At 36.2% G+C, this 13,240-nt stretch overlaps 2 protein-coding genes across 3 annotated transcripts in view; one reads left to right on the top strand and one right to left on the bottom strand.

The window, feature by feature from the left end:
• Positions 1-5,072, top strand: part of paf1 (PAF1 homolog, Paf1/RNA polymerase II complex component) — a 9,321-nt gene extending 4,249 nt beyond the window's left edge. The window contains exons 10-14 of the mRNA XM_082180079.1: positions 1-105; positions 1,623-1,751; positions 1,852-1,957; positions 2,137-2,224; positions 3,499-5,072. The exon at positions 1-105 is cut by the window's left edge and continues 12 nt beyond it. Of these exons, the coding sequence (XP_082036205.1) occupies positions 1-105; positions 1,623-1,751; positions 1,852-1,957; positions 2,137-2,224; positions 3,499-3,827 (757 nt within the window). The 3' untranslated portion in view covers positions 3,828-5,072. The remainder of the gene's footprint in view (positions 106-1,622; positions 1,752-1,851; positions 1,958-2,136; positions 2,225-3,498) is intronic.
• Positions 4,478-11,020, bottom strand: gmfg (glia maturation factor, gamma). 2 transcript variants are annotated; one of them, XM_082180357.1, is made up of 7 exons: positions 10,770-11,015; positions 10,213-10,309; positions 10,033-10,082; positions 9,891-9,941; positions 6,927-7,008; positions 6,720-6,793; positions 4,478-5,683 (listed from the first exon to the last, which is right to left on the bottom strand). In XM_082180357.1, exons 1-7 carry the CDS (start codon positions 10,770-10,772, stop codon positions 5,612-5,614), a joined length of 429 nt encoding a protein of 142 aa, XP_082036483.1. In that variant the 5' UTR covers positions 10,773-11,015; the 3' UTR covers positions 4,478-5,611. The 2 variants fall into 2 exon arrangements, with proteins under 2 accessions (XP_082036483.1, XP_082036482.1); XM_082180356.1 differs by lacking the exon at positions 4,478-5,683 and adding an exon at positions 5,867-5,993 and having other exon boundaries at positions 6,670-6,793; positions 6,927-7,009; positions 9,892-9,941; positions 10,770-11,020.
• Positions 11,021-13,240: the final 2,220 nt, after the last annotated feature.

The raw sequence follows: 13,240 nt of genomic DNA, 5'->3' as shown, positions 1-13,240 counted from the left end.
TGAGGAGGGCAATCAGTTTGTGGCGTACTTCCTTCCCAACGAGGACACGATGCGCAAGCGCAAGAGAGACGTGGACGAGGATCTGGATTACATGCCTGATGAAGTGTAAGACACACACACACACACACACACATCAGACACACTGAGCCTCATTCATGAAACTCGAGCAGAATTAATTTTAGCGACGTTAATATTCGGAGGTGAAGGTTAGTTGGTTTTAGAGCTTCACGATTCATCATTAAAAGATCGTATTCCTAAAGTACAGCGATTCTTCTGTCTATTTTGACAAGTCTGATCACAGTGAACATTCAGATCCAGAGAGAGCAGTTGTCATGTAGTCATGTATAGATATGAAACAGCTTCACTAACAGTCTTTTCATCCACACAGTATCATTATTTCTGTCTAACAATAATTCATATTGTCACAAAAGAACTGAGATAAAAGTTCATAGTTCGGATATAAACACTGATGTCTACGGCAGTGATCTAAATAGAGTAAATCAGCTTTTGAAAGTGACTTGACGCTTTAAATAAAGATAGTATTAATTACATCATTACACCAGTAGGTGGCGACAAGTGACTGTTAAAAAAATGTGTTTGTCATTGAATCATTCATTCAAGAGATTCGTTCAAAAACACTGATTCATCCAGTCATGAAACAAGTGAAGTCTTTGAGTGAGTCTTTGAATCATTCTTTCAAGAGATTTGTTCAGAAACGCTGATTCACTTGTGAACTATTTATGAGTCATTGAATCATTCATTCAAGAGATTTGTTCAAAAATGCTGATTCACTTGTGAACTATTTATGAGTCATTGAATCATTCATTCAAGAGATTCGTTCAAAAACACTGATTCATCCAGTCATGAAACTAGTGAAATCTTTATGAGTGAGTCATTGAATCATTCTTTCAAGAGATTTGTTCAGAAACGCTGATTCACTTGTGAACTATTTATGAGTCATTGAATCATTCATTCAAGAGATTTGTTCAAAAATGCTGATTCATCCAGTAATGAAACCAGTTAAATCTTTGAGTGAGTCATTGAATCATTCATTTAAGAGATTCATTCAAAAACGTAGATTCATCCAGTCATGAAACTAGTGAACTGTTTGAGTGAGTCATTGAATCATTCTTTCAAGAGATCCGTTCAAAAACGCTGATTCACTTGTGAACTATTTATGAGTCATTGAATCATTCATTCAAGAGATTCGTTCAAAAACACTGATTCATCCAGTCATGAAACAAGTGAAGTCTTTGAGTGAGTCATTGAATCATTAATTCTAAAGTATTAGGTGCGTTCGACTTGACTTCTGTGCACACCGATCAATGTATGACATCAAAAGTACAACACGAGAGCGAAGTACCACGGCTTGCTATGTTTTCGACTCGCTTTAATGGTAATTTGATGTCATACACTGATTTGTTCAGTTGTCTGTTCAGAATCGTGGGAGAATCGTGATCTCACTTCATCCAGAATCGTGCAGCTCTAGAAGCTTGTTTCTCCAGAATTCATTAGGATATACATTTAACTACCATATCTGATTTTTTTGGAGTGAATCCAGAGGAAAGGTAGATTTTACACAGTCACAAACTCACCTGTATGTACTGTGTGTGTGTGTGTAGGTACGATTATAAAATCGCTCGCGAGTACAACTGGAACGTGAAGAACAAGGCCAGTAAAGGATACGAGGAGAACTACTTCTTCATCTTCAGAGACTCAGACGGCGTTTATTACAACGAGCTGGAGACCAGGTACCTGTCAATCACACCGACAAGCTCCGCCCACCCGGAGCAGACTCACACGCTCATCTCTGTGTGTGTGTTAATGATCGCCTGTGTGTGTGTGTTTTAGGGTGCGTCTGAGCAAGCGGCGAGCGAAGGTTGGCGCTCAGTCGTCCACGAACGCTGTGCTGGTGTGTAAACACAGAGATATGAACGAGAAGGAGCTGGAGGCTCAGGTCAGTCCTCGTCCGACACACACTGCACTTTTAGACTTGTAGCAGAGACTTCTAAAGGCTTAGAAACTGTTTATCTGGAGATAAATGGAGGATTCAGAAGCCTGATTGAGATAGATGTGAACGCGTTCACTGATGTGTGTGTGTGTGTGTGTGTGTGTGTGTGTGTGTGTGATGGACAGGATGCTCGCAAGGCTCAGCTGGAGAATCACGAGCCAGAGGATGAAGATGGAGAGGAGCTGGACTTGGAGAAAGACATGCAGGACTCTGGTAACACACACTTCATCATTATATCGTGTGTGTGTGTGTGTGTGTGTTTAGCACAAAGTTTGAGACTCCAGTCACAGTGTGTTGTGTAGATTCAGTCTGAAGGCTCATTCACACCAGGAACAATAACTATAACCATAAAATAACAAAAATTATAATAGTTATTGTTACAGTTCATGTTACAATTATCATTAGTTATCATTATACAGTCATAGTTATGGTTATAGTTATTGTTGTAGTTATCCGTTAGGATCATAGTTTTATCACTATAATTATCGTTATACTTATTGTTAGTATAGTTACAGTCAGTTATTGTTTTAGGTATCATCATAATTATAGTTATCTTTAAAGTTATTGTCATAATCATCATTATAGTTCTCGTTATAACAGTCATAGTGTTATAGTTACCGTTTGTTTACCGTTTTAGTTATCATCAATATTATCATTTTAGTTATTGTCATAGTTATCATAGATATTGTTTTAGTTAGTTATAGTTATCATAGTTATCGTTATAGTTAGAGTAATAGTTATAGTTATTGTAGTTATCGTAGTGTTCGTTTTAGTTACGGTCAATTATAAATGTAGTTATTGTAGTAAGTTTTTTAAGTAATGACTTTTTATACCAAAATTATGACAAGTCGAAATTGACTAATTGAAATTATGACCAAAATTAGATCAAAAGGTTGAAATTATGACATACTAAGTCATAACTAATCATTCTGACTAATAATTGTGAGATTAAAAAGTTGTAATTTTGACTTTTTATGTCAGAAAGTGGAAATTGTTGTGACACTCAGAATTGCAATTAAAAGTCAAAATTATGAGATAAAAAGATAGAAATTATGACCTACAAATTCATAACTCTTAAGTAATTATGAAATAAAAAAAGTCGAAATTGTGATAAAGTCGAAATTATGACAAAAAAAGGTTGAAATTATGACAAACTAAGTCATTATGACAAAAATATTAACATGACAAATTGAAATTGACATAAAAAGTCAAAATAATGAGATAAAAAGGTAGAAATGATGACACTACGTCATAACTCTTAAGTAATAACTTTTTATACCAAAATTATGACAAGTCGAAATTGACTAATTGAAATGATGACAAAAATTAGATCAAAAGGTTCCACAGTGCTAACATAGTTTTCATTCCTGGTGTGAACGAGCCTGTTTTTTTAACTTTATTCCTGTGGTTTGAGAAGCTTTCCTTTGACGTCGTTGTCATTAGAATATTAAGATGATGTCCTCCTGACGATATGATACTGTGTTCAGGCGAAGAGCGAGAGAAGCCCAGCGACTCCGAGAACTCTGAGAGCGAGTCGGAGCGTGAGGATGAGGAGCGACCCGCTGAAGAAGAGGAAGAGGAGGAGGAGGAAGAGGAGGATGAGGAGGTGCGTAAGCGGCGCGAGAGGAAGAGCAGCGGCAGCGAGAGCGGAGAGGACCGAGACGCGGCCCGTGACGAGGAGGAGATCTTCGGCAGCGATGATGACAGCGAGGAAGAGGAGGGTGGGCGAGCGAGGAGCAACAGTAGTAGCGTTCAGCACAGCGGCAGTGAGAGAGAGAGGGCGTCCGACTCCAGTGGAGACAGCGACAGCGAATGAGACGCCCTTCACAACTCACACACTCTCTCACACACTCTTATGGAGAACATGCCGTTTCATCCACATGAAATTATATTTTGCTTGTTTTTCCTGCATTGTGACGTCACGTTTACTCATCATGAAGATAACCAGTGACCTGGAGACGTGCGTGTTTGTGTTCACCTTTTATCTGTTAGTTTTCACAACTAAACTCTCTCACGCTCTCTCTGCCGTCGTGGAGAACATTATATTTTGTTTGTGTTTTTCCTGCATTGCATTTACTCGTCATGGAAATAATCAGTGACCTGGACGTGATTGTGAGCGTCACACACACACACACACACACACACACACGCACCTGTGTGTCATGCCATCTGTTTCACATCCATGTGAGGAATTAACTGAATTACACACTGATTTGTCCTGCTGTAGTTTTCATTTGGTGTTTGATGTTTGGGTTTTATTCCTCTGGCTCTTCATTATGTGAGACTGAAGCGAGTGATGTTTTTGTAGTTTTCTCCTCATTACAGTGTAAACATTGTAAATAAACAATGATTTTGTTACATCTGAGTTCTGTGATGTGGATGATGTTGGTAGTAAATGTGATTCTCTACACCTGAACTACTTCATACATCTACTAAAAAATCACCAAAATGAGCAGATTCAAACACTGAGACTTCAAACATGATTTATTGTTATGAATTATATATGTTCATTAAAATGCTTTAGGCCACTGTGAACATGGTTCACACAGACACAATGTCTTACATAAGACATTTGAGAAAATGAAATGAACAAGAATTATTATGATATACAGTACAGGCCAAAAGTTTGGACACATTACTATTTTTAATGATTTTGAAAGAAGTTTCTTCTGCTCATCAAGCCTGCATTTATTTGAAAAAAAAAATACAGAAAAAATGTATTGTGATATATTACTACAATTTAAAATAATTTGTTTTCAATTTATTATACTCTAAATTATCATTTATTTCTGTGATGCAAAGCTGAATTTTCAGGATCATTACTCCAGTCTATCACATGATCCTTTAGAAATCATTCTAATATGATGATTCATTATCAAAGTTGGAAACAGTTCTGCTGCTTAATATTTTTTCATAACCTGTGATACTGTTTTAGGATACTTTGATGAATAAAAAGTACAACAAAAAAAAAGAAGCAAATGTTTTAAAAATAGAAATCTTTTGTAACAACAATATCCACTACTGGTCAGTCATTTGGGGTCAGTCATTTTTTTCTTTTTTTTTTAAATAAATCAATACTTTTATTCAGCAAGGATGTGTTAAATTGATAAAAAGTGATAGTAAAGAAGATTTATATTATTAGAATTTTTTTTTTTTTTTTTTTTTGGAATAAATGCAGTTCTTTTTAACCTTTTATTCATCAAATATATTAGGCAGCAGAACTGTGTCCAACACTCATAATAAATCAGAATATTAGAATAATTTCTAAAGGATCATGTGATAGACTGGAGTAATGATCCTGAAAATTCAGCTTATGTATTTTATGTTTTATAAATAATATATGTTTTAAAGTATATTCAAACAGAAAACTATTATTTTAAGTTGTAATAATATTTCACAATATTACTGTTTTTTTTATTTCTGTATTTTTTATCAAATAAACGCAGCCTTGATAAGCATTAGAGACTTTTTAAAAAATATAAAAAAACGTAATGTTTCCAAACTTTTGACCTGTACTGTATATATATTTAAACAGAATAACGTCTAGCTGAACAGAGATCCGTTTTGAAATCTGCATGATTTCATGATTCTGGTTGCGATTTAGCGAAAAAATGACAATTTCTCCTTCAGCCACTCTTCGGTCAGGTCGTCCGCATTACGAACCTCAAAAATCTGCAGACAGAAAAGATTTATTGCTTTTATGAATCCGTTTCAACAGCAATTCAATCAGACAAAAGTGTACTTTTATCCATAATAATAATAATAATTGTAATTTTGTTAAGTAATAGTTTATTAACATAACTTTAGGTGTCCAATATAACATGCATTCATATAGAATTCAACTGATGGGTACGTTTTTTTATAATTTTCAGATGAAAGAGCTGGAGATTCTGTTTTATCATTGTGTATTTAACAGATTACAATTCAAACATCTTAAATTATAGCTCAATGAAGTGAAATTATTGCATAGCTGAGATTTATGTAAGGGTTAATGCCCGACGAGGTGTCCATTGTCAGGTATTAATGGATGACGTTTTTTTTCCCAGGATGGTAGGGGAAGACTCATGAATATTCATTAGGGAAGTCATCCCTGATTGGTCTTAACCCCAGTGATGGGTAGGTTTAGGGGTGGGGTTAGGGGGTAGGTCATCAGACCAATCAGGGATGACTTCCCTAATAAATATTCATGAGTCTTCCCCTATCATCCTGGGAAAAAAAATATCGCCGACGGTGCGTCGGACAGTTGCCTCCGCCGAAGTCCATTAATACCTGACAATGGACACCTCGAAGGGCATTAACCCGCTTATACCATGGTCACTTGCCAAATAACACATTTTTAAAACATTAGTTTTATATTTTAATTAGTTTTACAATCGAAATCTAAAGTTTTTACAAACAATAACTTGGTTTCCCTGGTTACGCCTGACTTTATTTAGCAACCGGAGATATTTATAGTCCGCTCAGCTCGTAGAACCCTTCAGTTTACTGCCTGTTGCTATGGTTACTCACAGCTGATGTAGACAGCACATTTATTTATTTATTTCGAACGGTAAACAGTCAGTTTCACCAGAACTCCTTTACTAGGTGTCCTCTAGCACTTTATAATGGACACCCTGCAGCCAATCAGAATCGAGTATTCACCCAGACCATGGTATAAGCAGAGACACTGCAGGCTGTTGATGAGATGTATTAAGTATGAACACTTTACCTTCGTGAGATCTGCGGACTGAACCAGTCTGTTCTTGCTGCCCGCGTACATCATCTGCTGCTCGGGTTTACAGCCTGTGAGAGTTTACATCTCCGTAAGACACAGGCTAAAAGATTCAGCAGAAACTCCAATGGCAAAATATGAAGCACATGCACTTTTATACTGATAGTCTCCCGCTGGTTTACCCGCACAGTAATGTTTACTCACCCACAGGACTAGAGAAGATGAAGCAGAGCGGATACGACACGCGTCCGTCACCGTGGGTCAGTTTATAACTGTACACAATATACGTGCACTGAGTTAAGGAAAGCACACAGAGACTGGACACATCAGGGTTATTTTCACATCAAGACTTTTTATATCAACATTTTGTCTATTTAAACGGAGAAAAATCGAAGTTAACGTCAGTAAATGATGGAGTGCCTCAAGGCTCTGTGTTCGGCCCTCTGCTGTGTTCAGTATACATGCTGCCACTTGGTAATAAGAAAACATGGAATTAGTTTCCACTTTTATGCCAGTGATACTCAGTTATATATTTCCTCATGATCACATGAAATCTCTCAATTATCCATAGCTGACAGAGTGTGTTAAATATATTAAATATTGGATGACATGTAATTTTCTTCTATTAAATTCAGCTTAGACTGAGGTATTACTTGTTAGACCAAAAACCTGTAGACAGAATCTCTTAGAATATAATGTGCATTTAGAAGGATCGTCATCCTCTACAGTTAAAGACCTGGGAGTTACAGTACAGGCCAAAAGTTTGGACACATTAGGCTACTAATTTTAATGTTTTTGAAAGAAGTTTCTTCTGCTCATCAAGCCTACATTTATTTGATCAAAAATACAGATTTTTTTTATTTATTTTTTATTGTGATATATTATCACAATTTAAAATTATTGGTTTTCAATTTATTATACTTTAAATTATCATTTATTCCTGTGATGCAAAGCTGAATTTTCAGGATCATTACTCCAGTCTATCACATGATCCTTTAGAAATCATTCTAATATTCTGATGTATTATGAGTGTTGGACACAGTTCTGCTGCCTAATATATTTGATGAATAAAAGGTTAAAAAGAACTGCATTTATTCAAAATAAAAAAATATTTTCTAATAATATAAATCTTCTTTACTATCACTTTTTATCAATTTAACACATCCTTGCTGAATAAAAGTATTGATTTATTTCAAAAAAAGAAAGAAAAAAAATGACTGACCCCAAATTACTGACCAGCAGTGTATATTGCTGTTACAAAAGATTTCTATTTTTAAAACATTTGCTTCTTTTTTTCTTTTTTTTTTTTTTTCTTTTTACTTTTTATTCATCAAAGTATCCTAAAAAAGTATCACAGGTTATGAAAAAATATTAAGCAGCAGAACTGTTTCCAACTTTGATAATGAATCATCATATTAGAATGATTTGTAAAGGATCATGTGATAGACTGGAGTAATGATCCTGAAAATTCAGCTTTGCATCACAGAAATAAATGATAATTGAAAGTATAATAAATTGAAAACCAATTATTTTAAATTGTAATAATATATCACAATATTACGTTTTTTATATATATATTTTTGATCAAATAAATGCAGGCTTGATGAGCAGAAGAAACTTCTTTCAAAAACATTAAAAATAAAAATGTGTCCAAACTTTTGGCCTGTAATGTATATTAGACATTTTGTCTTTCGAAAATCATATTTCATATGTTACAGAAACAGCCTTCTTCCACCTCAGAAACATCGCTAAGCTCTGGAACATGAAACATCTGTTTCTGATGCAGAAAAGTTAGTTCATGCATTCATGATCTCTAGACTAGATTACTGTAATGCATTACTTGCTGGTTTTCCTGCATCCTCAATAAACAAGCTTTTGCTAACATTCCCATTAAGTTATGAAATTGTGTTTCTGAACATTACTTTTTTAAATAGACTTTGAAAGAGCTTTGCCAGAATTTTAGCCGAAGTTCTGAGAACCGAGTTCCCTGTTAGCTGGATATTATTATCACAATCAGTTTTTGTTTTAGGTTTTACTGTTTATGACAATGTCAAGATGCATCAGGCTCAAATTGTGAAAGAATGGTTCGGAAGAAAATAATAATTTTCACACATGAGTCCAGAGCTTAAATTCACTGAAAGTCTGTGGGTTGTGCTGGAGGAGACTTTACAGAGTGCTGGACTCTTGCATTGACAATACAAGATCTGGACCAAAAATTGATGCACCTCTTGATGTAAGTTAGTGTTGTGATGTTATGAGCCAACAGTTTGAGCCTGATAAATCTTGGCTTTGTCATCCTGGAATATGTCCATGACGCGTGTTCCTACATGGTTGTTTAAAGGGATAGTTCGGCCAAAAATGATATTAAACCCATGATTTACTCACCCTCAAGCCGTTCGAGATGCATGTCAATCATTTTTCAGACGAACACATTTTCAGTTATTTTAGAAAATGTCTTAGATCTTTCAGTGGTTATAATGTCAAGTTATGGGGTCCACCTCCTTCAATGTGCATGCATCCTTCACAAAAGTAATCCATCCGGCTCCAGGGGGATAAACGAAGGCCTTCTGAGGGTAATCCGTGCGGTTTTGTCGTAAAAATATACATATTTAAAACTTTATAAATGAAAATAACTGGCGTTCGTTCTGAGTCACGACGGTTCCTACGCTACGTCATACGCCAGCATCCATCTCCCGTGAGCGCGCGTCGACCGTTGCCGGAAGCCAGTTATTTTCATTTATAAAGTTCTAAATATGTATATTTTTACGACAAAACCGCACGGATTACCCTCAGAAGGAGGTGGACCCCATAACTTGACATTATAACCACTGAAAGATCTAAGACATTTTCTAAAATAACTGAAAATGTGTTTGTGTGAAAAATGATTGACATATGCATCTCGAACGGCTTGAGGGTGAGTAAATCATGGGTTTAACATCATTTTTGGCCGAACTATCCCTTTAAGAAATGAAAAGCTACACACTCCAGTTAGAAGAACTGTTGCCAAACATATACCATGCTAGAAACATAATAATCACTGCAATAATGATCCAATCATAGACTCTTAAGCATTTGCCTATTTAAATCCAAATAGTGACACTTTTTTGGGGGCCAGGCAGTGTATGGTTTTAGTTAACTATAATATCTCTAAAGATCCCGGTAAGGATATCGTGGCTGACGCTCTGGAAGTTCTTCTCTGAGTTCATCCAGAGAGATATTCTGAAACACACAGAGAGAGAGAGAGAGAGAGGTTAACAGAGCGACGACCTTTAACCTCATGACCCTCGGAGCATCATACACACACACTGACCTCATACTCTTCCTCCAGGATGACCAGCTGTTTCTCCATATCGATCTTCACTAAAGAAAACATGCATTAAATGAGTGTCTAACAAGTACCAGCCCAGTAAAACAGCTTCGGTGTGAGAAGAGGTGCATTTATTTCCACACAGACAAACAACACACTGGTTTGTTTCCCTGTGAGACTCACTCAGAATGGCAGCGTTGCTCGTCTCCTTGCGAAAGCGAAACTTCTTGAGCTTCTCCTGCAGACTGGCGTCCACCTCGCACACGACTAGAGAACTCGACTGATGAAACATGACCAATGTATTCATAACTCCAATGGTTAAAATCACTACTACATAACATTTTGCTAACACTCCCATGTTGTTTCTGAATGTTCTCTGAATGCTTCAAACATCCAGTTTTTATATGATCATTAAAGGAACATTGCATTTAGTCATTTTTTTGCACACATTATGTTACTTTTGAATGTTCTAAACGTTAAGAAACATTGTTCATAACAAGAACATTAGCCAAAGCTAGAAAGTTCCCTTTTAGCTTGGTTAACGCCATTGTAACTGCTTGTGTAAGAGACTGAGGACAGGAAGTGTTGTTTTGTTCTGCTGCTGTAATTCGTTGCTTCCTCTTCAAACAAAATGATAATATATCATAAAGCGACTCTGCAGCAGCTCATGATACTTTGAAACTCAAACACATTATTGATAAAATTAGATCTAGCAGAAGCATTGATGAGATCGGTCTTACCATCCTGCAGCTCTGCTGTTCCTCTTTTGGGCTCTTGTGACAGGATGCTGAAGACGCTTTCTGAGGGATTTGACGTCAAACTCACCGTCTTCTGGTGTCTTGAAGAATGACAGATTATTTGCAACTGAATTGCTAAGACGAGATTCACAAATATGGTTATTTATTTCAGATTTTTTACAAACAACAAAATGTTGAGCTGAAATGATTGTTGTGTGGTAGATGTTTCTCAGTCGTACAGTCACTGCAGTTTTACAGCAGAGGGCAGCACTGATCAGAATCACTAGTGCACTTCATAGTGATACTCAACTCTATTGTTAGAGATAGCATGTATGCAGCATACAACAATATATGTTTACTCATTACATTTAACTCAGAAGCATCTAGTTCAGAAATAAAACGTTATTTAAATGTATTTTTTTCAAAACTACTGCATCTCAATACTTGTTTTACTTGATCTTAGTGCTGCGTTCGACACTATAGATCATGACACACTCTTAGATCGACTACATAATTACACTGGTATTCAGGCACAGGCATTAAGGTGATATAGATCGTATCTATCAGACCGTTACCATTTTATCTTTTTAAATGGGGGATAATATAAGATAATGTCAGTAAATTATGGAGTGCCTCAAGGCTCTGTGTTAGGCCCGCTGCTGTTTTCAATATACATGCTGCCACTTGGTAATAAAATAAGAAAACATGGAATTAGTTTCCACTGTTATGCCAATGATACTCATCACAACCAGATGAAATCTCTAAATTATCCAAGTGTGTTAAAGATATAAAATATTGGATGACCTGTATTTGTGAGAAGACTGAGGTATAACTTATTAGACCAAAAACCTGTACACCGGATCTCTCAAAATATAATTTGCATTTTGAAGGATGTGCTGTAACGTCATCCTCTACAGTTGAAGACCTGGGAGTTATATTAGACAGCGACTTGTCTTTTGAAAATCATATTTCATGTTACAGAAATAGCCTTCTTCCACCTCAGAAACATCGCTAAGCTCCGGAACGTTCTCTCTGTTGAAAAGTTAGTTCATGCATTCATGACCTCTAGACTAGATTACTGTAATGCATTACTTGCTGGTGTTCCTGCATCCTCAATAAACAAGCTTTTGCTAACGTTCCCATTAAGTTATGAAATTGTGTTTCTGAACATTACTTTTTTAAAATACAGCATATATACTGAAAACAGCAGAGGGCCGAACACAGAGCCTTGAGGCACTCCATAATTTACTGACATTATCTTAGATTTTCCCCCATTTAAAAATACAAAATGGTAACGGTCTGATAGGTACGATCTAAACCACCTTAATGCCTGTCCCTGAACACCAGTGTAATTTTGTAGTCGATCTAAGAGTGTGTCATGATCTATAGTGTCGAACACTAAGATCAAGTAAAACTAGTATTGAGATACAGCCTTGGTCAGAAGCTAAAAGTAAGTCATTTGTCATTTTAACGAGTGCCGTTTCTGTGCTATGACTATTTTGTTTGCAGGAAGGAGCACAATTGAGCGGACACAACTTAAGACATAGACATATTTTAACCAATCTACTATTGCCCTACAATCCAGCTCACAAAACTCTGGGGAAGGCGTTTTCATATTCACAACTAAACTCTGGAATAGCCTTCCCGATAATATTCAGGGCTCAGACTCACTCTCCCAGTTTAAATCTAGATTAAAGATGCATCTCTTTGGCCAAGCATTCACATAATGCATCTCATAACCTTATACTCCAGTTATATCAGATCAGATGCACATGATTACCTTTATCTTTATTTTTTTGCATCTTTTTGTCAACATTTCAACTATTTACAACCTAAATTAAAACCAAACAACAAAGCCCGGCAATTACAATACAAACAAGAAGAAAGGAAGGAGGGGAAAGAGAGAGAGAGGAGCATTATGATATGCCATACCTCAAAATATTACTTAAAGAGACATCAATACAATCAAGATACGGAGTCCAGAACTGATGGAAATCTTCAGTTGACGAGTGAGTGACACATGTTAATAATTCTAATGGAATAATTTCTCTAATAATCTTTTGCCGTCCTTTCAAAGAATGGGGTTTATCACTGATTCAGGATAACAATATATATTTTTCCAAGAAGCAAAAGCTAGGATGTCAAATAACCATCTAGCAAACTCAAATAATTAGAAGATCTAAAATCAAAGACAGGGGAGCTTTAATCCAAGCATTCGACTCATATATTGAACAACTTTTGACCAGTAAGACCTAATTACAGAACAGTCCCAAATGCAATGAGTATAGTCTCCTACTTCCACCTTACATTTAAGACGTGATGAAGAAGTACTTGGGTCAAACTTACTTCTAAGGATTGGTGTGATGTGCATCGATCCAGACCCGATCCCAATCCTCTTCTGTTATGGTCGATTGTACTTCCCCCTGTCCTGTAATCTTCTGAGGTCTTGCGTGTTTGCCACTTTATATAAGCAA

Source organism: Leuciscus leuciscus, assembly GCF_965113295.1.
Source record: "Leuciscus leuciscus genome assembly, chromosome: 9".
In the NCBI taxonomy this organism is placed as follows: domain Eukaryota; kingdom Metazoa; phylum Chordata; class Actinopteri; order Cypriniformes; family Leuciscidae; genus Leuciscus; species Leuciscus leuciscus.
The sequence above is the reverse complement of the archived record's forward strand: the minus strand, read 5'-3'. Positions and strand labels throughout refer to the sequence as shown.